This window comes from Centruroides vittatus, unplaced genomic scaffold (assembly GCF_030686945.1).
Source record: "Centruroides vittatus isolate TY-2023 unplaced genomic scaffold, ASM3068694v2 contig_364, whole genome shotgun sequence".
In the NCBI taxonomy this organism is placed as follows: Eukaryota; Metazoa; Arthropoda; class Arachnida; order Scorpiones; family Buthidae; genus Centruroides; species Centruroides vittatus.
Window position 1 is genome coordinate 5,003,936 of NW_027122188.1, and position 24,287 is coordinate 5,028,222.

Consider the following 24,287-nt stretch of genomic DNA (forward strand, 5'->3'; position numbering starts at 1 on the left):
AAATGCGCACATCAAGAATATAGCTAAACAACACGGATATCACAACATTGCACGCAAAAACAACTTTGAGGCCCTACGGCTTCTTCCCACCCACACCCCTCCTTCCAATGGTTCCCCACCTAAATATATACCGATCACCTACAATCCGGCACTGAAGGCCATATACTACCAAATAGCGAAGAAAAAGGATATCTGCTTAGCTTTCAGGAGATGCCCAACGATTTTTCGAGTGGCTTAGGAACGGAAAAGACGCTCTGGATAGAAACAGACTTCCGGGATATCTCTATACCCATCGCCGACCACAGAGATAACAGCGAAGCCATCTACATCGGATCCACCAAATGCAACATACAAACGAGGATTAATGAGCACAAAGCGGACATATTACACCATAGACAAAACACCGCCCTAGCAGTCTATTCATCTGACCCAGAAATAGAGCCTCTTTTCACCCGTGCCGCAATCATTCACTCCACGTTTTGACAAGATCACCTCAAATGGCTTGAAGCTATATAGATTCTCTATATTTTAATACTTTAAATGTATTATGTAAATTTAAAATCAACTATTATTATTTGAGAAATATAATAATTCCATTTGATTAAAATTTTATTATCTAAATCTTTTCTATATAAAGTAATAAAAGTATATCTGAAGTATTTTTTAAGCTTAATTATGATTAAGTTTCAGTTTTTTTAAAACTTCACATTCTTGTTTCAATTTCAGATACCCAAGTTTGAATTCATGTTCTTCTTTTAAGAATTTAACTTTTAATTCATGTTCAGCTTTAATAGCATTCAATTTTGAATTATGTTCTCTTTCCAAAGCTTCTAATTTAGCTTTATAATATTCTTCAAAAAATGAAATGTCAGATGAGTCAGATAAAGTCCTTTTCCTTTTGACTTCAGTGACAGATTGTACTGTAGACTTTAATTCTTCTTTCTACAAGACAAATATAAAAGAAATTAAGAAAACCAAACAATTAATAAAAACAAAATGATAAATTGTCTAAACAACAAATTTTATTAAAAATAATTTACAGATAGTTTAAATATAATCTCACTATATAGAGAACTTATTTCTTTAAAATCTTAACATAACATGTGATTCTTGTTTTTAGTTATAATAAAAACAAGAAACTTAGAAATCTTGTCTATTAATCCATTCTTGACTAATAATTCATATTCAGAAAAATTGATAAATTTGAAATGCATTTCAAATGTCTCAATTATCTTGAAATTCCACTTCAGTCCTACCAGTTACTTTCATATCAGTCTCTCACATACTATTTCTTCTCCACCTTGTTATTTCATGTTAACTCAATTTCAGCATCCATTAGAAAATACTCTTGCCAGATAGTGTTGAGATCTAAACAATCATTATTTATCATATGTTTTGTAGTTACTATCTGTATATGTTCTTTTACTTTTTTTTTATCATCATGTTATAAAAATATACTGGAATTTAAAATACAATTAGTACCAGAGATTAAACATTGTTTAAAACAAATAATAATAAATATTAATGAAAAGAAGTTAAAATTATAAGATATATTTAAAAAAAAACTATTATTATTTACTTAATCTCATGCACAAGCCAGAATTCACAGGAGAAATGAAAAGAAATTTACAAGTAGAAGAAAATCAATGAGCCAGTGATTTGGGATATAGTAATTCAGCTTTATAAGAACATTGATGAAAATAAATGTAATATTAATATGGAAAGAATAAAATATTGGATTATGGGAAAAAAACATGATTAAAAAAAAATAAAAGAACACATACAGATAGTAACTATGATAAATTTAAATTATTGTTTAGATCTCAACACCATCTGGCAAGAGTATTTTATAACAGACATTTGTGTTATTTCATGTTAACTCAACTTACAATGGAGAAGAAATAGTATGCGAGAGACTGATATGAATGTAACTGGTAGAACTGAAGAGAAATATCAAGATAATTGTAACATCTGAAATGCATTTCATATTAATTGAATTTTCTGAACACAAACTATTAGTCAAGAATGGTTTAATACAGGGGTGTCCAACCTGCATCCTGCGGGCCGCATGTGGCCCAAGGCAAGTTCCAATGCGGCCCAATAAATGTGTAAACAAAACTGACAAATTTTTATTACTTATTTATTTATTTATTTCAATGGCATAAACTCAAAAAAGAAGTTTCACAAAGCTGTAAACCTTTATACATATTTTATTTTTGAGTGGAAAGAAAATATTTTCAAATACTTGGAAATGTGTGAATGAGGAAGGAATACTAAATAAAGCTGGAGTTGTGACTCAAAAGATTATAGACCCAAATTCAAAGAAAGGAGAGAAAGTCCAAAAGATAAATAGTAGTGAGAAAGGTTAAATAGATCTTCTGTTATGCAAATATTAATCCTTAATTTTCCAACTTTCCTCACTTCTTTATCTTTTGTCCTTTCTCCATATTTGGGTCTATAATCCTTTGAGTCACAACTCCAGCTTTATTTGGTGTTCCTTCCAGCATTGCAAGATTTGGCTACTTTGCACCAAATTTGGCTACACTTTTTTTTAGTTTGGCATAAAAAAATATCATTTGGCACATTAGCTACTTTTTTGGGCTACATATTATTTATAAATATATTAGTTAAATAACAATGCACCTTAAAATGGTGTTTTGTTGTTTTTTATTAATTAGAGACCAAAATAAGACAAATATTTTTTTTCAAATAAATTTTTGTTTGTCTCCTTTATAATAAATGAATTTATCTATTTCTATATAAAAATTGAAAGTGTCTGTAGATGTAATTTTTTTAAATATACTTTTTTGTGATAAAGTTTTAATACTTATTATTATAATCTAGACATGTTAATCCTTAAATATACTTGTATTTTTAAGGATTGGGCCACAATATACTTGTGGCCCTAAACTCCATGACTCCTTCCAATGTGACCCAGAGAAACAAACTGGGAATAGGTGAGATTTTAGTTGTTTTTAAGATAATGTAATATGTGATTCTTGTTTTCAGTTAAAAGATGTTAAAGAAATAAATTCTCCATTTAGTGAGATTGTATTTAAATTGTTTATAATTAAAAAATTGCTAAAACTAATAAATAAATAATTTACAGAATGTCTTAAAATATGGGTATACATAAGAGTTAACATGCACTTTACACAAAAAAGCAACTGATGCATTTTGGATCTAAGATCTCTCATTTTATAAAAATGATGGTGCATTATATAATAATTTAAGAGATTCTGTAAATCACACTGAAACAGCAAGGACACATCTGATCTGACTGATCCAAGACTGACCCAAGATGCTCTTGAGAACGTCTCAACAATAAGAAGTAAAACTAAGGCAATACCCACTATATTAGATTGTGTAACTGCCATTAAATTGGTGTCTGTTGCACAGTTTCTTGAAAAAGAATCAAACTTGAAGTCAGGATATGCACAAGATAATGATCACAGTTTATTGAACATTTTGGATCCAAAAGAAAGACAAGCTGAACCTCAACACACACATTTTGATGACAATGTGACAAAGAGGCTAAAAAGTGCCATTGAAATGAATGGTAACAGCAATGTTGTTTACAAGAATTCACTTTTTTATATTGCAGGTAGCTGTGTCCACTCTTTGATGAAATCTGTTTGTAGTGACTGCCAAACAGAAATGACAGGAGATGTAGATGATCTAACTAAAGCAGGACAAGATAGTCTTCTTTTGGAATATACATCATATGGGGGGGTTAATATAACCCAGCATGAAAGTATATGATATTGTGAAGGCAGCAGATGCTGCCTATGCAGAAATTCAAATTGAATTACTCCAAGGAAAATATCATCCAGATGATGAATTTGTAAATATTGTCCTGAAATACTGCAAGACATTACCTTCATGTTGTGAGGTGATGAAAAAAATAATACAGCATTTTGTTACTGTGAGATCATATGAAACAGCAAAGAACACTATTACAAAATCCAAAAATAAAATTTAATACACAAAAAGTGCATCAAAATAAATGTTTTCTTTGCATCGGATTTTGTTTTTGTTTTCTTTTATTCTAACTGGTCACAAACACATAGGGTTAAAAATATAACAATACAAAAAAGAAATAATCACAATCACAATATGACAATATAGCTGTATTTAATAAATAAAAGAAACCAAAAGCAAAGACCTGGTGTTTCCCTTGACTCTTGAGACTCTAATTAGAATAGATCCCTGATTCAAATTAATTAATTAAAATTAATAAATATAAATATAACATAATTAATAATATTATTATTATTAAAGTTATTTATCACAAATTAATTAAAATTAATTTGTGATAAAAACATTTTACATATGACAAATTTGCTAAGTTACTATTGCTCTTGGTTTTTCCAATCAAGATCATTGTGTTAACTTATTTTCCCCATGTGTAATTTTTTTTCAATCTAAATTACACGTTTTTTAAATTTAGCTGTATTTTATAACTGTAGTTGCATTAATTTTTGGCAAAGTTTATCATTTCGACCTTGCAAAATCTTAAGATATAGTTGAATTTATGATTATTTTCTTGCCCCTTCTATTGAACTTTCATGAGAGTTGTCTGCTTTCTAAGGACTAACATGGCAGATGAGCACATCTGGGTTATCTAGTGCCTTAGTTTAGACCAGATATATTCGTGGAAGTGGTCGCTTATTGTTGTTTCAGACCAAAAATCGATTCCTGCGGTCACGTTACACAGGTGGTCGTTTAATACAGGTAACTTATATGAAGATTCTATGTATAAACTATTCCGTGCCAGACATCTTTGCCCATTTTGACAGGTATCTGTCGAATGCAGGTGGTCGCCTAAGCAGTTTTCACTGTATTTATGTTAACTTATCAGTTTAGTATTGCATGGCAAATTGTATGGTAGACGTACTTACTTATATGTATGATTTAATTTGAATTTTCCAAACTGTGTAATAATAATTATTAATTGGTTCATAAATTATGGTTTTATTTTGTGTGCAAATTTTGGTTCCTGAAAATATTCTGCATACCTTTTCATAAATTGCATTGTACGACATTACTTCTTGCTGCCTGCAGATGACTATATTTAATTTATGTTATTGTGAGCAAAAAAAAATCAACAAGGTAGCCAAGGAGGCAAATTTCCAGACTTTCCAGATGTGTAGAAACCCTGTAGATAGCAATATGATTATTGCTTTATACTGAAGGATATGTTTAAAAACATTTTTGAATTATAGATGTTGCATTGTTTAAGAAATTCTTAAATATCTGAAGAACTGAATTCTACCAATGATATAGTAAATGACAATATACAGGGGGTGCAAAAGTAGGTATACAGTTCAGAAATACAAATGTTTGGTGTTCATTATTATTACTTTTATTATCTTTTATTAGTTTGCATTCCTTATTTGTGATTTAATTTGTACATAAAAATAAATGTTTTTTTTTCCTATTTTCTCTCTGTATGTTTTCCCTTAATAACAACTGTATACCTACTTTTACACCCCCCCGTATATTCAGCCTCCTACTAGCTTAGTGACAAAGACAGCATATCTGAAGAAGAAAGAAAAATTCCTGATACTCTGACTGGTAATCAGCTTTGTGGATTTGCAGAAACAACTTTGAGATTAGCTGGTAATACGAAGTAATTAGGATTGCCACATGATAATGGTGAAGACAATGCTTCCAGTGCCAGAAAAGATAACGTAGAGCAGTAGTTTACAACCAGGGTGCTATGGCACACTTGGTGCTGCAATGATGCTTCAGGGGTGCCACAAAATAGATGGCACAACATATGGGCAATCTCCCAAGGGGAGGAGTGCCTCCTGGGAGGACTTTCTATGGGAAACGCCCCTATTTAGTTGTTAGAAATGTGAAGAAAACTCCATGTTACCAGCCTGTTAGTGAAATGCAAATCTGTGACCAACTACCAGTGTTCATTTGCCCTATATTTCATGACATTGGAGCCCATCAATGTCTTAAAATGTAGTGCTGGATAGTGCCATAACATTTCTTATGTGTATTATTAAAAGAGTAGTAACTCTATATTGATAAAGATATAGGGGTGACAAAAAAATTATCAAGCTGAGGGTGTCATTATTAGAAAAGAGCAGAAAAATACTGGTGGAGAGGAAGTAGGATAGATGTACCAGTTTTGGCCAGCGTACCAGTTCTGGCCAGAAAACAAATTTAACTTAAAAATATAATAACCACATATTCAAATCTGTCCAATGAAACAAACTTTTATTGTTAACTGTTCACATAGTTAACAATAAAAGTTTGTTTCATTTGTGATTATATTTTTAAGTTAAATTTGTTTTCTGGCCAAAACTGGTACATCTACCCTACTAACAAAAAGAATAAAACTTCACACCCACATTTGGAAATGGGAAAACAGATATAAATCAAATAATTTGAGCAACCACAAAATAACTATTTCTTAGCTGTGTTAGGTCTCAAATTTGCATATTTTAATTTTAATACTAATGACAAAATTGTAGATTATTTTACATCAGAAACAAATTTATATGCAGTAGTGCCTTATACTTCAAATTGAATTCATTTCAGGAGATCATTTGAACTCTGAATTGTTTAATGTCCAAATCAATTTTCCTTATTAGAAATAACGGAAAGTGAATAAATCCGTTCCCAGACCCTAAACAACAGCCATTTCGATAAACTTAAACAGCAAACATAATTTAAGGTAAAACTAACACCATTAAATGGCCTAACTAATAAATTAAAACATGAAAACAAAATACATAAATACTGTATAATAAAATGAAAATTTGCATTTACTATACCTTAGTGAGAAGTGTGATGTCCCATGTGGCTTGTGGAGAGGAAGAGAAAGGTTACTGTTTGGACGGAGAGTCACTTTCAATAAACACACCAAATAGCTGTACTTTTGGTATTCTTTCTCTCTTCTGCCTCTTAGCACTACTGATTGAGGGTTTTGATTCACTTTCCCCTTTTTCTACAGAGAACCTTTCCAATGTAGTCTGGTGTTGGCGACTTTGCTGAATGTTCCTGAAGTAGGCCATCACATTGTCATTAAACAAGTTAATGCTCCTATTCACCACTATCTTGTTAGGGTGCCAATTTTCAACAATAGCCTGTGTTTTATCCCAAACAGTGCACAGTTCTTTAATTTCAGCACTAGAAATTCTCTTGGCCTCCTCTTCTGAAAAAATTTCCTCTGCAACTTCTTTTTGTTGCTGATTGTGAAGGTGTTGAAGTTCTTCTATGGTTAGTTCGATCTTGTGATCATCCACTAATTCCTCCACATCCTCATCGCTCACCTCCAACCCCATGCACTTGCCCAGAGAGACAATTTCATTCACCACAGATGCTGGTTCAAAGTCTTCAAAGTCTCTGGCTGAAATACAATCTGGCCAGAGTTTCTTCCAAGTAGAGTTCATTGACCTGAGAGAAACTTCCCTCCATGCTTTATCAATGAGCCTTAAGCAATGAAGGATGTCATAATGATCCTTCCAAAAGTCTCTGAGGGTCAGTTCTGTTTCATTGGTCATCTCAAAGCACCTCTGAAACATTGCCTTGGTATACAGTTTTTTGAAATTTGAGATGACTTGCTGATCTATGGGTTGAATGAGAGATGTGGTATTAGCAGGCAAGAATATTACCTTGATGAAGCTGGATTCACCCACCAAATTTTCCTGTAAATCTGGAGGATGAGCAGGAGCATTGTCCATTACTAGAAGAGCTTTCAGTGGTAAGTTCTTTTCAGTAAGATAAGCCTTCACAGAAGGAGCAAACTCCTCATGAACCCATTCAGTAAAGAACTGCTTGGTAAGCTGTGATTTTATGTTTGCCCTCCACATAACATTGAGCTTGCTCTTTATTACATTGTTCTTTTTAAACACACGTGGATTTTCAGTATGGTACACAAGCAAAGGCTTTATCTTACAATCTCCACTAGCATTACCACAAAGCAGCAAAGTAAGCCTATCTTTCATAGGCTTATGTCCCAGTATAGCTTTCTCTTCTTTTGTAATAATGGTTCTCTTAGGCATTTTCTTCCAGAAGAGGCCTGTCTCATCACAACTGAACACTTGCTGAGGCACAAATCCCTCACTATCCACACAGTGCTTAAAGCTTTTCACAAACTTTTCAACTTCCCCCACATTATTACTAGCAGCCTCTCCATGCATCACAACACTATGGATCCCAGTTCTTTTCCTAAATTTATCAAACCATCCCCTACTTCCCTTAAACTCCTCACTTTCAGCACTGGTTACAGGTGTGCATTTCTTAATGTCACTATGTAGCTGCTTTGCTTTTTCACAAATAATCCTCTCAGAGACGATATCACCAGCCAATTGCTTCTCATTTATCCACACTAGGAGGAGTTTTTCCATTTCCTCAATAATATGTGATCTCCTGGAGGTTAATGTTGTCACACCTTTAGCCACATTTGCTGCTTTTATTGCTTCCTTATTCTTAAGAATGGTGCACACTGTTGACTTTGGCATCTTATACATGGCTGCCAGATCTGCCACACGTGCACCATTTTCATGCTTCATGATAAGTTCCTTTTTCATTTCAATTGTTGTTACAACCTTCCTCCTAGGTCTCATTGCTCCCACACACTTCTTGGATGCCATGGTTAATAGATAGAGATTATAGATTATACATACACTCATACATAACATGAAATATATATATATATTTTCTGTGTTTGGTAATATATATGTATATAAAAAAAACAAACCAAACACACCGAAAATAAAGCAAAAAGTACTGAAAATACATGAGCATAATGCAAGAGATACTTTCACAGCAAGAGATGACTTGAGTGTACAACAGATGGCATTTATGTAGCAAGTTCATTCTTTCACTGCACAAGTAAGTTCATATATAGAAGCATCATTCAAACTGTGAAACATTCAAAGTCAGAATTGTTTGAAGTACAAGGCACCACTGTACACTGCCAGAAGGAAAACCTATTTTTTGTACAAATTTTGAAGAAATAAAGCTTGTTATTAGCAATTTACTGGTCTCTAGTTACATTCCTCTTCCAAAGAGAGAAATATATAAACAACAAAAATACGTTTAACCAGGCCATTGCAAGCACAATACCAGTAAATTGCTTTGAAGAACTACTAAGATTTTTATATTTAGCTGACAACACAGAGCTTGACTAAAAGGATAAAACAGCTTAAGTTACAGCACATGTATGCATGCAAAATGAGCACTTTTTAAAGTACTGGCCAATAGAGCAAGACCTAAGCACAAATGAAGCTGTACTACAAAAGACAGCTCAAACAGTGCATCCATAATAAACTTTCTTATACAAATCTAATGGATAAACAGAACTTTAGGCTATCTGAACCACTTTAAACCTTATCAAGAAATAACAGGACAATAATCCATGGATAAATACTCCTGTATAAAATCCCCATGTAAAAATCTCCCTAAACAATAATCTCAAATATAAAAATAAAAGCTCCTCTTGAAACTAAAAGTTTCTTTGAAATGTATTTAACACAACAAAAGGGTAGTACAAATTTTTAAATAATACTAAAGTTAATATTTCTGTTTTAGAGAAAACAAATTATTGATTACAATAATTAATAGTTGAAGTATGAAAATTCCTGATTAAAAAATTACAATTTAAAAGTATTATTTAGATCAACAGTTCTCAATTCATCTTTATCACAGAACCCATTTCACCTTAGCAAAAACATGTTGGAACCCAGACATTTTTTTTTAAACAATTATAGATAAAACAGAAAATAGAAATACCAAAAAACAATTTACCGAAAAAAAGAAGATTCATAATGAAAGCAAATATTAATTACTGCTTTGAATTAAGCAAAGGTTTTAATTCAAAGTGGTAATTAAATTATTTTCTTTCAATATTTTAAATAGTGCTATGCCTGGATTTATCTGCCTTTTCAGTCTCCTTGTCACTAGAAACCTTATACTTGCTATATTTTTCTACAAAACTCCTTCTCTCAGCCAACACTCCACATTTTAATTTGGGTATACACAATACTAAAAGCAGTATAAATTTATATGATTCTCACTATATTTTTATACAAAAAATACTTAAAATACCATAAAACTATTGAGGTGCAAAACTCTAATCATCTTTGACTTACATGCCTGTTTTTGTGTTCCAACATACTACAGATGATGGGGCATTAATTAATCTCTCGGGACTATGTGATGCTCTTCTGATGTGGGTGTCCTGTCTCCAGGGGTGGATCTAGGTTTTTCAGGCCTAGGGCTTATTGAAGTCCATGGGGCCCCAATTTTTGTTAGATTAAGAATCTTTAAATTGGGGTTTAAGATTTGTTTTTAATAACATCAAAATCAGAGCTGAAATATATTTATTTATGAAATGGTGTTGAATGAAAAATTTTATATCAATAAGTGCTCATTGTTAATGAAAAAGTATAAAATTTATGATAATAATTCAATTTTTGTGGGCCCTATTAGTCCCTATATTGATTCCCCCTTGCCTGTCTCTACTTTTGAAGTACAGGTACTTCAAAAGTAGAGACATGGGAGTTACGTTCCAAAAAACTGCCGTGTTATGCGAATCCGTGTTATACGAAACAAAGAATTAGTGCAAAAAGGGAGGTTAGGTTCCAAAAATTAAAAAAACATGCTGTTAAATCCTTTAAAATCGGATTTATGATTCACAAAAGGCTGATGCAGGCATCGGGGCATACAAAATTACAAATAAAAATAATAATATACTGAATATTATACTGTAAAAATATAAAATATATATAAAATAATTTATATTGTTAATTTAAATTAATCTAAATAATTGCTAGGGGCACCCCTAGTGGCCATTTTTGGCATACAGTAATAGTATCCAGTTTTTCAGCTTTATATAGTAGATTTTTTTATGGGTAAAATACTTATTTAAGTAAATATTTTACCAGAGATTATTTATCCTATATGATGATTTCAGCATGAGAATCATCAACTGGTAACAGTTTTTAATACATTTCATGTTATACAAGGGTTTTACCTAATTCCCGAACCGTGTTAGAGTGAACCGTGCTATAAAAGCAGTGTTATACGAGGATGTTCCCAATTCTCAAACCATGTTAGAGTGAATCCGTGCTATAGAAGTGCCGTGTTATACGGGGATTACCTGTATGTACTGTACCACCAGAATCTGACTGGCCACTCCCATCATTACATTCAATAGGCTTATGTTGCAGTTATCAACAAATTAAAGAATATTTAATGTTGTATTATTATTTATACATTGGATACTTTTTAAAGATATTTTTAAAAATGTTTTTCTAGCTTGTTTTACCATTTTTATGGTTTTCATTACCTTGTAAACCATTATATCATGTTTTCAGTTTGTTCTGTTACTGATAAATTGGTCCCACTGTTTATAAAGCTACAAATAACTCTAGCATGTGTATAGAAAGTCATAAAAAGATTTGATCTGAGACCAGAGCAATTAAACCTCACATCCCAAAACTGCATTGGCACGTTCATACATCACTAGACTCAATGGATTTTATTGTAGAACCCCAAATTTTATTGGCAGAACCCTAGGTTCCCCAGAACACAAGTTGGGAACCCCTGATTTGGATATTATTGGTTACAGAGAGAGATTGTATGCTATCTCATGTAGATAGTTCATAATTCTGCAAATGACGGTAAGAACCCATGCATTTGAATTAGCATACTTCTTTCTTGCAGCTTGTAATAGATGCCAGCCAGAATTTAATTGAAGTAATCTGTCATAATATTTGTTCTATTTGAAGAAATCCAATAAATTTTCAAACAGTGGGATGGAGCTTCCAATGTTTAACTGAAAACTTCTGTGCCATCCTTCTACTGAATTGTTTGTTTTTAGTAATTTATCTATGGATTGTTGATATATATTCTACATCTCAATGGCATAAGCTGGTTGTTGTTGTTGTCCATGACACTGTGGTCTTCCAATGTAGGAATCTTTGAAATAATCCACAATTGGTATGATTTCTGTAGGTAGAAATTCAGAGAATTTCTCAAAAGTACTTATAACTTCACCTATCAGTACAAATGCAAGTGCTGGAATCATTCTTAATTTCAGTGAAAAATCAGAATCTCCTTAATGTTGTTGCAGACTGTTCTCTTAAATCTTCTGACTAAAATGAAAGAAACATCTTTTAATTTCACAGTCTGTGAAAACTGTTTATAACTGCATTCAAAATCAATCATGACACTTGTTTGCCAAAACTGACATTCATTATTGTTAATTTCTCAAACAGTTCAATACATGCGTCCAGAGTTTTGTTCTGCAGTAATGCTTGGAATAGTTCACATGGAATAGTTTACCCATTTATTAGGGCATGATTGGTATACAGTTAAACAAAAAGTGCAGGAGCTATTTTAAAAGTCCTATCCAGAAACCAGTGAGATGTTATTTCCAAGAGTCTAAGAATGTCACATATTCCAAAGGTTAACATTCTGTTGTTATTTTCTGAACTGGAATCAAATACAAGGAAACGTTGATCATCAGGTAAAACTAGGTATCAATCTTGGATATACAGTCAAACCTGTTTTTATGCGCTCTTTTTATGTGAGATTTTTATTTGTGCGATTTTTTTAATGCAAATTTTTAATTTATGCGTTTTTTTTTTGTGCGAATTTTTATTTGTGTGGTATAGTTGGCGACTAGTTTCGTGCGATTCGTCATGTCTCACGTTGACTTATTATAGCTAAATAAACTTATTATAGCATAAATGCACTTATTATAGTAATATTATTGCATGAATATGCGAAAAATGAAATAATTTACTTTTTAAGTCAACAAAACACCACCTGGACAAAAATATGTAAAACAGACGATAGACCAGACGATGCAGTCAAGTGCTGACATCTGTTGTCAATAAATTCTATTTCGTACGGTTTTGAGTTATTTTCTATGTGAGACTTTTTTTATGCGGTCCCTGTTGACCGCATAAAAAAAATATTTTTTAATTGTGTTGCGAAAACTATTTTTTACAGCCATTCGTGAAGTTTCGTGCGATTTTTTTTAATGCGGTCCCTATCCCCCGCATAAAAACAGGTTTGACTGTATATATATTATAACAGATATGATAAAAGTAGACTTCAAATGGCTCTCAAAAGACCTAAGCTTAGTTCAATTCTTCTCTATTCAATAATTTTTCCCACTGGGTCTGGGACAGAGCACACTTCTACACTCTTTCCCTTTGCACAAGTCCAGTAAACTTGCCTGCTGGAATCCAAAAACATTTTAAAAGTTAAGGCTTTTGTCTTCATTTACATTCTAATATACATATCAACAATCTAAGCCAAAGCCTTCAGCATTCCCTTCATATGTTGTGTTTTAAGTTTAAACACATATTTAACTTTACAATTAAAAAAGAAGAAAGAATATAAAATACACTCTACAAAAAACATCAAAAAATATACTGAATATACTTTAGTCAAAAATGATATAACTATAATCTATAGTGTCTTATACTGATGTGAAAGAGTATTAAATTATCATTGAGTAATTTTTCTGGCAACTTTCTTCATTATTGTTAACATTTTGTTGTGTAAAATTTTTATCAATAAAAATATCCAAGACTATTATGTTTAAAATAAAAAATGTACAAAAATACACCTACAGTTCATTTCACAAAGTATGAACACCAATACAAACTACATTTAGACACTATATCCACAAGACGCAACAAAAACTTCAACTTGTTTAGATTATAAACTCCATGACTGATTTTTTTATAAACTTGATTAATAATATATTCACTGCAATGTTTTGTATTGTCTTCATGTTTTTAAAGGAATTTTAAGGTGTATTTTAACACATTTTCTGTTTAAAAATTTTTGTTTGTTTCTTGTTTTGAACTTACTGTGAGTCTGATAAATGGGGTGAGCAAGATGATGCTCTAAATGTTTTAGGTGCTTTACTTAAAAATTTAGGAGTCCTAAAACATTCATTGACAGTGCATTAAGTATTATATTAATACTAAGCAAATACACCAACAACTGCCGTAAACGATCGGGCTAAATTTTGGATAAATGATTATAGATTAGAAATAAATTTGGCACTAGAGTTAGGCATAATCTCTTATTAAAATTAATAATTATACTAGCTGGCTATTTCCAAATTCCCAAAATTTAAGTAAGGATATTATATAATATTATTTGCCTATTAATGTGTTTGCATAGAAAAATGAGTTATCATCAACTTAAAGAGTGTAAATTTGACTTGCTCATTAATTAAAAGTGTACAAAGTTAAAAGGGTGGATTAGGTCAGGCTCTTTGATATGGGACTAATCCAAAATCTTTCTGATTTCCTTCCCAGCTGAACCAGGAATCTGATCTGACAGTTGTCTCAGTGGCCAGATTCCAGGCCGTGACCAATAGAATAGTAAATTTACAATTTACTTCCTCTGGCCTGTGCAGTTTGTTGGTTATCTTCTGTTCTTTAAGAAGGCTTTCAGATGCAGGGCCAAGAAGCTCCTAAATCATGGTTACCTTGACCATCATAAGACATTCATTGAAAAATAGTAATGTGGTAATCACCAATTGACACCTTCCAGATGTGGAAAAGAGGTTGATTGTGATGCAATAAGTCAACAGTTCTCAGTTGTTTTAATTTTTAATTTTTTGATGGTTATGGACTTGAATTTTGTCAGAAATTTCATTTTGTGTTAATAAAAATACATTTTTGTCATCAAATCTTTGGAATAAAAATCGAATTTAAGATTTTTATTCCAAAAATTTGGTTTAGGAGATGTTAGCATATATTTGATTTAATCTACCAACATTTAAAACTGATGTTTCTTGTCTGGGGTTTTTATCCAAGGGATTATTGTCCTAGAACCTATCAAGATGCATCTGTGAGTTTGACCCTGACAAAGTCCTGGAAGATTGTTGTAATAGTAATAGACTTCCTTAGGAAACTTCCTGTTGGATTATTTCACAAACTGTTTTTCAGCAATTTTTTCTATCTCATGTTCCTTGCTTCAATGCTTTGGTGCTGTAGAGCCTATCAGCACAATTAGACCAAAGGAGAAAAGTGTCCACTAAAGCCAACAGATAAAGAATAAAGAAGCACCCATAATTTTCAGAAAGACAACAGCAGCATTCTTTAAGAATGACAATAGTATTGTCACTCTTTTGTCAACTGCTTATGGAATTTAGTCTCTTTAACATTGGTTAGAATATTATAAAGGATAAATCAGTTGAAAAAAATAATTCAAATTCCTCAGACAAACAACATCAAGATATAATGAGTGTATGGGTAATGTAGATAGAATGGACAAAACATCAGTAATTATAGAGTAAACATTTGAGGCAAGAAGGATGATGAGGGATTAGGAATTACTGGCCAAAGTTGAGAGATAGACTAAGGAAATCATGGAATAAAGGTGTGAGTAAAAACCTAACAGACAGAAGATTGACAAAGAAAGATACAAAGGACAGAGAATAAGAAAGAAGTTTTTTCCAAGTGTAGAGAAAAACCAGCTGATAGAGGAAAATCCTGAAGAGCAATAGTAAAAACTTTATTGTCTTAATTTGAAAATCTGGATTCAAAATATATTTCCAATAAGATAATCAAATAAAAAATTATGTAATTTTACTGATTTGAAATTGAAAGTTTTATTTAAACTAGAAAAATTATAAACCTATGTTCATTATGTGAACAGTTTTAATGAGTAAAAGGATTCAAAAACATTGAATTGCTCAGATTAGCAGCCATTACAGGGTGCAAATGTTTGTCATTAGCTCAATTTGTGTTGAAAGTTGCATAAATTGCATTAAAAAAAGAAAAAAAGTGAAAAGAACTCATGAATTGAATAGCTGTCACTTAGCCTCAATTTCTGAGTTGTCATAAAGTTTGTTTCTGAAATTTCCTACCAAAAACTAATCAAAACTTTGTAACTGGCACATTCTAGGCAGCTGAAAACATTTCATAAATATTTTTGCTGGAAGAGCCTTGATTTGTTATCATTTATTCAATTCACCAGTTATCTACATGTTAACAAAAAATCTTGTTTGAAAAATTTAAACACTTTTGTTAACAAAAATCAAGACAAATAAAATATAGATAATAAATTTAAAATTTTACAGACTAGAATTAATTTTATACTAAATATTCATTATTATATTATATTCATTTCTACAGCTATAAATAGCTAGCTGATTTAAGTTATAATTTTTTTTTTTTTTTTTTTTTTTTTTTTAAGTAATGAAATAGTGAATAAAAATTGTCTTAATAAACACATTTATATATATATATATATAACAAACACATTGTTGTTATATATAATAAATATATATAAAAATCATCAAAATACATGTTATACAGGAGCTGCAATTTCTTGATTATGTTAAAAAGAAACCATAAAAACATTATGTAAGGGAGGAAAAAAATTAAAGAAATCCATTTTTATTTTATAATAATCTTCATTTGTAAATTAAAATATCTTTTTGGTGTTCTACTCCAACTTCATATGCAGACACAAAATTACAATACAAAATTGTATGCTTGGATCTGCAGATGAAGTAGAAAAATTCTAAATACTTAATTCAGAAATAAAGCTTTAACTTATATTTTATAGAAGTGAGTGCAGTCAAACCTCAGGTTTTGTATGCCTCTGTCTTCAAACAATTCAGTTTACAAACAAAATTTTGAATGCCATATTTGCTCTTGGTTGCCATACAATAACTCAATCACTGAACAATCTACTCGGCAAGAGCCAGCCACAGATTAATGAGAGACAGACAGTCAACTCCCTATATTACCTGTGTTAAAGAAAGTTGACAACCTGACTAATTAACAACAGGACTACCAATTTGGAAGATAGTGGTGCCGAGATTGCCTCACATTATTGGTGATAATGTTAACACAAACCATTAATGATGATGTTATTCAAATTTGATTTCAATGCATATGCGGATAAGATACTACTTCCATTTATCAATACATGTCACAATTAAATTTAAATCAAAATAATTAATAAAAACCACATTAACTGACATTCACTTAATACAAATGACACCCACGAATCTGTGTTTAAAGGTGCTTAACTCAAATTAAATAACAAAAATTTATTAATATAATATTATATATTATAATATTAGCATTTAATTTAATATTTATTAATAATAGGTAACCAGTTAATTAAAACTAAAAATAAAATAATTAAAACTCTGGTTGTACACAATGACTGAAACTGAAATTAAAACTAAAGTTAAAATTAATTAATTTTGTTAATTAATAAAATTTAAATCAAAACATAATTAAAACATAATATTTTAGAAAGTGTGGATAAAGTACTTGTTTGTTCTGATTGATTTAGTTATATTTCATCCAGGCAGAGATGTATCTATTTTTTACAGCACTTTTTTGTAAAGCAATGGTTTTGATTTCATTTGGTGGTGATGAAACATTTTGCTTTTAATGTACATATAAAATGAATATAGACATAGATAATGTATTATAATGCATTTGTAGGCATTTTTACAGCTAAAAAGATTTAAAAAAAAAACTGTTTTGGGTGTCAAGAACAGATTAATCCATATTGTATTGTTTCTTATGGGAAAATTTGTTTTGGTTTGAGAGCAAATTGGTCTTCAAACAACTTTTAGAAATAAATTAAGTTCAAAAACTGAGGTTTGACTATTTTAAATTTAACATCAAAAATATTCAACTCCTTGAGAAGTATTATGAAGAATAAAGGTATTGTTGGTTTAATATTAGTTTATATTGTAAAGTATTAATGGTGGATCAATAAATAACCAGCCAAAAGCAACACAAAATATAAATATTTTACCAGTAATTGTCCTGGTTGTTCAGACATTTATCTCACTATGACAAGCTTATTTATGTCTCATTCAAAGAATGTAGTGGACACTGGTGGAACCAATCACAGCTTGAACTTTGGTATCCAAGGAAAACTTCACCTACCTTTAGGTGCTTTTTTATTTCTTCAAAAACATGAAAGTCACAGGTCAACGGGACAGCACTATAGAGAGGATGCTCAAGCACCTCCCATTCAAACTGCTGTAGCAGGTCCTTTGTCTTTCTGGCTGTATGAGGGCATGTTTTGTTATAAAGCATGATGATCCAATTTGAAAATTTTCTGGGATTCCTGTGTTGAATTTGCATTTGTAATGCATGCAATATATTACAGTAGGATGCTGCATTAATGGCATGATAGAATTTTCATGTTGCATAAACTCAACAAGCAGCAGCCCTGATGGTCAAAAAGAGATTGAATAATGTGGATGCATGATATCCTGATTGTTGTTTATCCTTCAGGTTTATTAGTCCTCAAAATTCTTTGTCTACGCCAGTGGTTCCCAATGGGGTTGGTACTGCCCACTGATGGGCATTGAAGAGATCTAAGAGGACTGTTTTGGTCTAAGGCAAATTTAGGAGGGTGTTGAGGACTGCCCTGGACAATACTAGCAAGAATGTGCTGAAAAGTTTGATTAATACTAAAAGTCATTGAATGCATGTTTCAACAAATAGTTCTAAATGTCTTTTAAGCAAGATCAGTCCACATTAAAAGTAGATATAGCTTTGTTCCTAATACTTTTTTGACTAATACAGGAATGAGTTGCAGCATGCACAGTGTACCACATGAGCACTACAGTGTGCATGTATGTTCTGGCTCAATCAACAAAGCTTACATTTACAAGTTTGCACAGGTCATGACAAGATTAACACATGTGCAGAATATCAAATCTATGCACGTTTTGACAGGTTTATTAAATATTACTATAAATATGTGAGGCTTTTTATCCATATGAGATTGTTTCAAAGTTCCTTCAGAGCAAGTGTGAACCTAAAATTTCTGTGTGGTATGTACAGATCATATTCAAAGGATAACTTACATGGACCACTTATTAAAAATATATTTTTGTTGTAATAACTGTGTGCCACAGAGGTAAGTACATACATGTTCAGTATTATTATTTGTTTATTATTCCTTTTACTGGCCGATATTAGTAACATAATTTAAAACTTTCTTAATAGATCCATGTTGGATTCAAAGAAAAAATGTAGACAATATAATTTCGAGTATTTGAAATATGATTTTATTCAGGCGGCCTTAAACAAGACATTACCAATGTGCCTGATTTGCCAGAGTTTTCTCAAATAAAGCCATGAAACCTTCATGATTAGAAGAACATTTGACCAAAATACATCCTGACAGAAAAGATGGCAATTTATCTTACTTTAAAATGCTCAAACAACAACATTCAAGATGTCTAACTTTAGTTGGTATGTTTTCGGTGGCATTGAAACAAGATGATGATGGGGTTGGGCGCCTCTTACAACATTTCCTTGCTTATTGTTAAATCAGAAAAACCGCACACTATTGGAGATGAATCGATAGTGCCAGCTGTGAGTGAGGTTCTGCATACTGTAATGCACAAGCCACCATCTGATATTATAAGAAAATCCCATTAATGCAATAATATAGTACAGAGACAAACTGACAAAATGTCTGGGAATATGGAGAGTTCTCTAACTGATTTTTTAAAGACTCTACAGTTTTTTTACAGCTTGATGAATCTACTTTACCAAACAATGAGTCTTCTTGCATACATTTGCATACCAAACTTCTTGCATACATTTGCTTCATATAATGTAAAAAAATTTGTCAAGAACTATTATTTGCAAAAAAATTAAAAATAGATATTAAAGGAAAATCTATATTTGACATATTGGAACACTATTTTAAAGAAAAAGGTATTCCTCTGGATAATATCATGTCCATTGCTACCAATAGTGCTGCTCCGGCAATGGTTGGATGATACCGTGAGTTGATTTCACATTTGTTTCGAAAACTTTGTAATTAAACGAAAAAGATTTCAATCATTTACTATTGCACACAGAAGTTTGTTGGCTATCAAAGGTACCTGTCTAAAAAGATTTTATGACCTCTTTGACTTGGTTAGAATGTTTTTCGAAAACAAAGATTATTTGTTAAGAGAGAATTTATTGAAATTTAAGGATGATATAGCTTATATAAATTTATTATATAATAAATTTATCGAAACGAATCTCCAGCTGCAAGGAGATGATTTGAATTTGATCAAAGCAAAGGCAACTATTTCTGTGTTCATGTCAAAACTTCCCGTGTACAAACAAAATCTGGGTCAAAGACATTTCTATCAGTTTTCAAATCTTTCCTCTGTGGAAACAAATGACAATGACATTCTGATATATTTCCAGAATTTGGAAGCACAAAAGATTATACAAATAGATTTCAGGATGTCCTTAACATGATCATTCCAGATTGGGTACTAGATTGGGTACCTTTCTCAAACCTACAAACAACAGAATTATCAGTACAGGAGGAGTTGATAGAATTTTAAACAAATGAAGAGTTAAAATTGAAATTAAAAAATGGATATCAAGAATTTTGGCTTCAAGGACAAATTCCAGTATTATGGGCTGCACCAGTTTTTTATTTGCCTTCCCATCATATTTAGCCAAAAGAAGATTTAGCATAATCAACAATTTACTAACAAAGAAAAGAAACAGATTATCAATAGTGAAACATGGCAATTTAGATTGCTGATGACAAATATGGTACCAAATATCGAAAAATTAGTATCATTACACCAAGCTCAGCCCTCTCACTAATAATAATATATTAATTCTTTTAATAATATATATTTGTTAATCAAACTTTCAGCAATACACCAATATTGATTAATATCTTAATAAAGTAATTTTTAAAATCTCTCCTTGCTTTTCAATGTATAATATTGTATACTTCACCTAAGAGGAGTGTCATCAAATCAGTTTGAAAAAGTGGCCTATGACCCAAAAAAGTTGAAAAACTATGGGTTACATTATTGATTTCAAGAACAGGAGTTGGTGTGTTATTTTCTGAAATAATGAGTAATTTTTATTTTTTTTTGAAAAGGGGCAGTAACTTAATCAAAAAAAAAAAAAAAAAAAAAAAAGGGGTTGGGAACCTGTGGTCTACACCTTAACCTGGATAAGCCTTACAGTGCTGATGAACTGCAGTGATCCCATAAGCTTCAGCAACTAGGAAACTGATTATGCCATATTGCTTAGCTTTAAATGTTTCCATTTTCTAACACAGTTACATGAACAAATGATTCAAGTTATGGATATTTACCTTATATATGGATGTACTTTTTGTGCACTGCATATTTACATGCAAATTTTCTGCTTCATGTGGTTCTTACTGGGTGGTTATTTATTAATCCATTCTTATAATTTCATTTTAACCAATATCAGAAGTAAAATATCAAAACTATTAAATTACACTTGAATCATTAATTACTATCTACCTTTTTAATCTTATAGTCATTGTTGATCAAATCATCAATATCACCACTCTGTACTGAGGTAATCATAGGAAGTTGAGAAGATTGCTCACACTGTACTGAAGTAATTATTGGAACTTGAGGAGATATATCAGGTACTTTTTGAAATGATATCATAGAAACATGGGGTACATGTCTATTATTAACTGATGTAATTATGGGAATTTGGGAATTTTGTATAGATGTAACTATAGAAACTTTTGGAACTGTAGTAGTCTGAACTGAAGTAGCTGCCGAAGAATCTTGGGGAACTTGATTTGAAATAAGATGTTCATCCTTGAAATAAATAATTACTATGTTTAGAAAAAACATTCATTAGATTTTATATAATAAATTATTCACAAAAATATGTTTTAATTATTCAAAAAAATAATAATAATAAAAATAATTTTAAATATATGATAAATAATGAAAAATAATTTAGTTAGTCAATTTTAATTTCAATGTGTTATTATAGTAATATGAATTTTTAGTTTGCAAAAGTAACAATAAAATTTTAAAATATTTATGATTTACATATTTGATTTACATGATTGATATGATTTATTATTACATGATATGATTTACATATGATTGTTGAGAATTTTGAAAAAGTTTTATCATCATTTTAATACTTATTAACTATCCAATCTGAAGTATACTGCTCAAAGACACAAGTATAATAAAAATATACATAAAATTTAATATATATTCACATTATACATTATATTGATAATTTTAACAGTATAATAAATTTTAAAAATGTTCTTACATTACTTGGAAGAATTACTTCTTCTACTTCTCGTTTTATCTGACTTATAGGAATAGGAGGAATGATTTCGGGAGAAGAAATTAATTTTATATTATCAGTTTTATCTCCTGTTTCACCAGAAGGCTTTGGCAAGATTCTAACATAAATTTTATCTGAAAATCATGAAAAAATGAATACATTATGAAAATTATCATAAAAATTAATTTACCTATCTTAATTAATAATGATGATTATACATATATAATAAATATTTATATTTTTAAAACCTATATAAATAATATTAATTAATTATTATACCTAAGTTGAAATAAATCCATATTTGTGACTTCTTGGTTATAAAAGAACTTGACACAAAAATATAATTCAGTGAAGAAGTTCTAATTCAATTTAATATTTTCAAGGCTTTCTGATATTGAAAATGTTAAATAATTAATCAGAGAATTCAATCCTAAATAAATAGCATAATTTTTAAATTTTAATTCTAAATACACTTTTTTGAATATAACTTTTATATGGTATAGCAAGCATACAGCAAGATGATAGATCACAAGATTATTGCATATTGCACAGAAATTTATGTATTAAAAAAGTAGTTTTATCTAAACTTCATTAAAGTGTTCAATTAAAATTAAATAACAAAACCATGAAAATATTAATTCACTGATTGAATTAGAACACAGGTCCATTTAATATTGTAAAGCAAATAACCCAGTAGCAAATTATATCACTTGTCTGAATGTGAAATGTAATGGTTCTAAAAAACATTTAAAATGAATAAAGAATTTTTTCTGGACCATTTGATATAATTTGCTAGTAAGTTATTTACTTTAAAAGATTGAATTTGATTTCTTTAATGAATTAGTATTCTTGTGTTAAGTTTATTATGCTTGTTACAATTTAACAAACAACAGTTGTAAGAACTGAGCTATTCTCTCAGAAATTTGTATAAACATTACTTTAATATTTATCTACAATGTTGAAAATATTCCTAAATTTTTTTGAAATTTTCACTTTTCTTTCTCAAATGAATATATTGTATTTATTCTAATAAACAGCACAGCTACAAGATGAAAAAGTTATAAACAGCACGTCGTATATTAGAATAAATATGATATTTTGTTTTTTAAACAAACAAGACTGCCATTTTTTCTACTCTAAGAATATTGCATGTGTGTGTTTTCATTGTTTTGAAATATTAATACTTGTGAGGAAAAAAACAAGTAAAACAGCAAAGCCAAATTTTGGACAAGACTATGTCTTGGAGACTCAGTAGAGAGGTTTTAGCTGAAGTTCAAACGTTAAAGTTGTATGGCAAGCAGAAGTACACGTTTAATGTCTGAACTGCAAGTAAAACATGTTGTGCCACACGTTTAACAATGACAAATGTTACTAGTAAAGGTAAATAAACAAATGAAACTATTTTAAAGTATTTACAGGATGTTTAAAAACATCTAAATAATTATTTTTAATTAGTTTGTCTCTCCTACCGTACGATTGGACGATAGGACTACCTCATACTTTTGTTGAGGGAAGTAGTGGCTTATGTAAATCCGAAAGCAGCTCTGAAAATTATTTTTAGAAAATTTACAAACCTATTATGCTGTTGATGGTAAAAGATGCTGTGAAAGAACAATCCTACTCCTACAGAATTATGATAAGCTATTATGAACACAAATATATGTGAATTCTATAGGACCTTCACATCACTTGCAAAAAAATTTAATAATTAAATAATTTCTGGATTAAAATCGTTTGTTTCTTTACATTATTATTCATAAATGCTTAAATAATCATTATTTTAATAAAATATGTCATAATTTTAACCCCAAACACAAAAAAATGAAGAAGTTTAGGCCAAACTTTTACTTGCCATGCTAGCATGGCGAGTAAAACGCAGCAAACACCATTATCAACCTTCTAAAATTGCCAGATAATGGCGTGCGATGTCCGACATTCACATTTTGAGCTGAAAATGTCAGCCGCAACCTCTCTACTGCTAAGCGGGATCACTTCGATACTCACAGCGGGTCTCGTTCTCATTCTCCAATCTCCTTTGGTATCACTGGTTTTGAGCGTGATCTTTGAAACTTTGCTGGCCTCAGCCATGAGATCATCCACGTTGCTTTTTCGGTGAAATTAACCTATCCAATTTTGAAATTTCTCTCCGTTGCATGTCACTCCGGGTTGAATTTTTGCCGATGCTTA

General features: G+C 30.7%; 1 protein-coding gene across 2 annotated transcripts in view; it reads right to left on the reverse strand.

Moving 5' to 3' along the window:
- Positions 1 to 591: 591 nt before the first annotated feature.
- The window catches only part of LOC136975143 (repetitive organellar protein-like), a 41,940-nt gene continuing 18,244 nt past the window's right edge, over positions 592 to 24,287 (reverse strand). Inside the window, exons 2-4 of one of the 2 annotated variants that reach the window (XM_067270168.1) lie at positions 22,083 to 22,234; positions 21,296 to 21,607; positions 592 to 942 (exon numbers count right to left, since the gene is read on the reverse strand). In XM_067270168.1, coding sequence (XP_067126269.1) covers positions 670 to 942; positions 21,296 to 21,607; positions 22,083 to 22,234 — 737 coding nt within the window. In that variant the 3' untranslated portion in view covers positions 592 to 669. Of the gene's footprint in view, positions 943 to 6,791; positions 8,619 to 21,295; positions 21,608 to 22,082; positions 22,235 to 24,287 lie in introns of those variants that run through there. The other variant, XR_010880751.1, reaches the window with a different exon arrangement.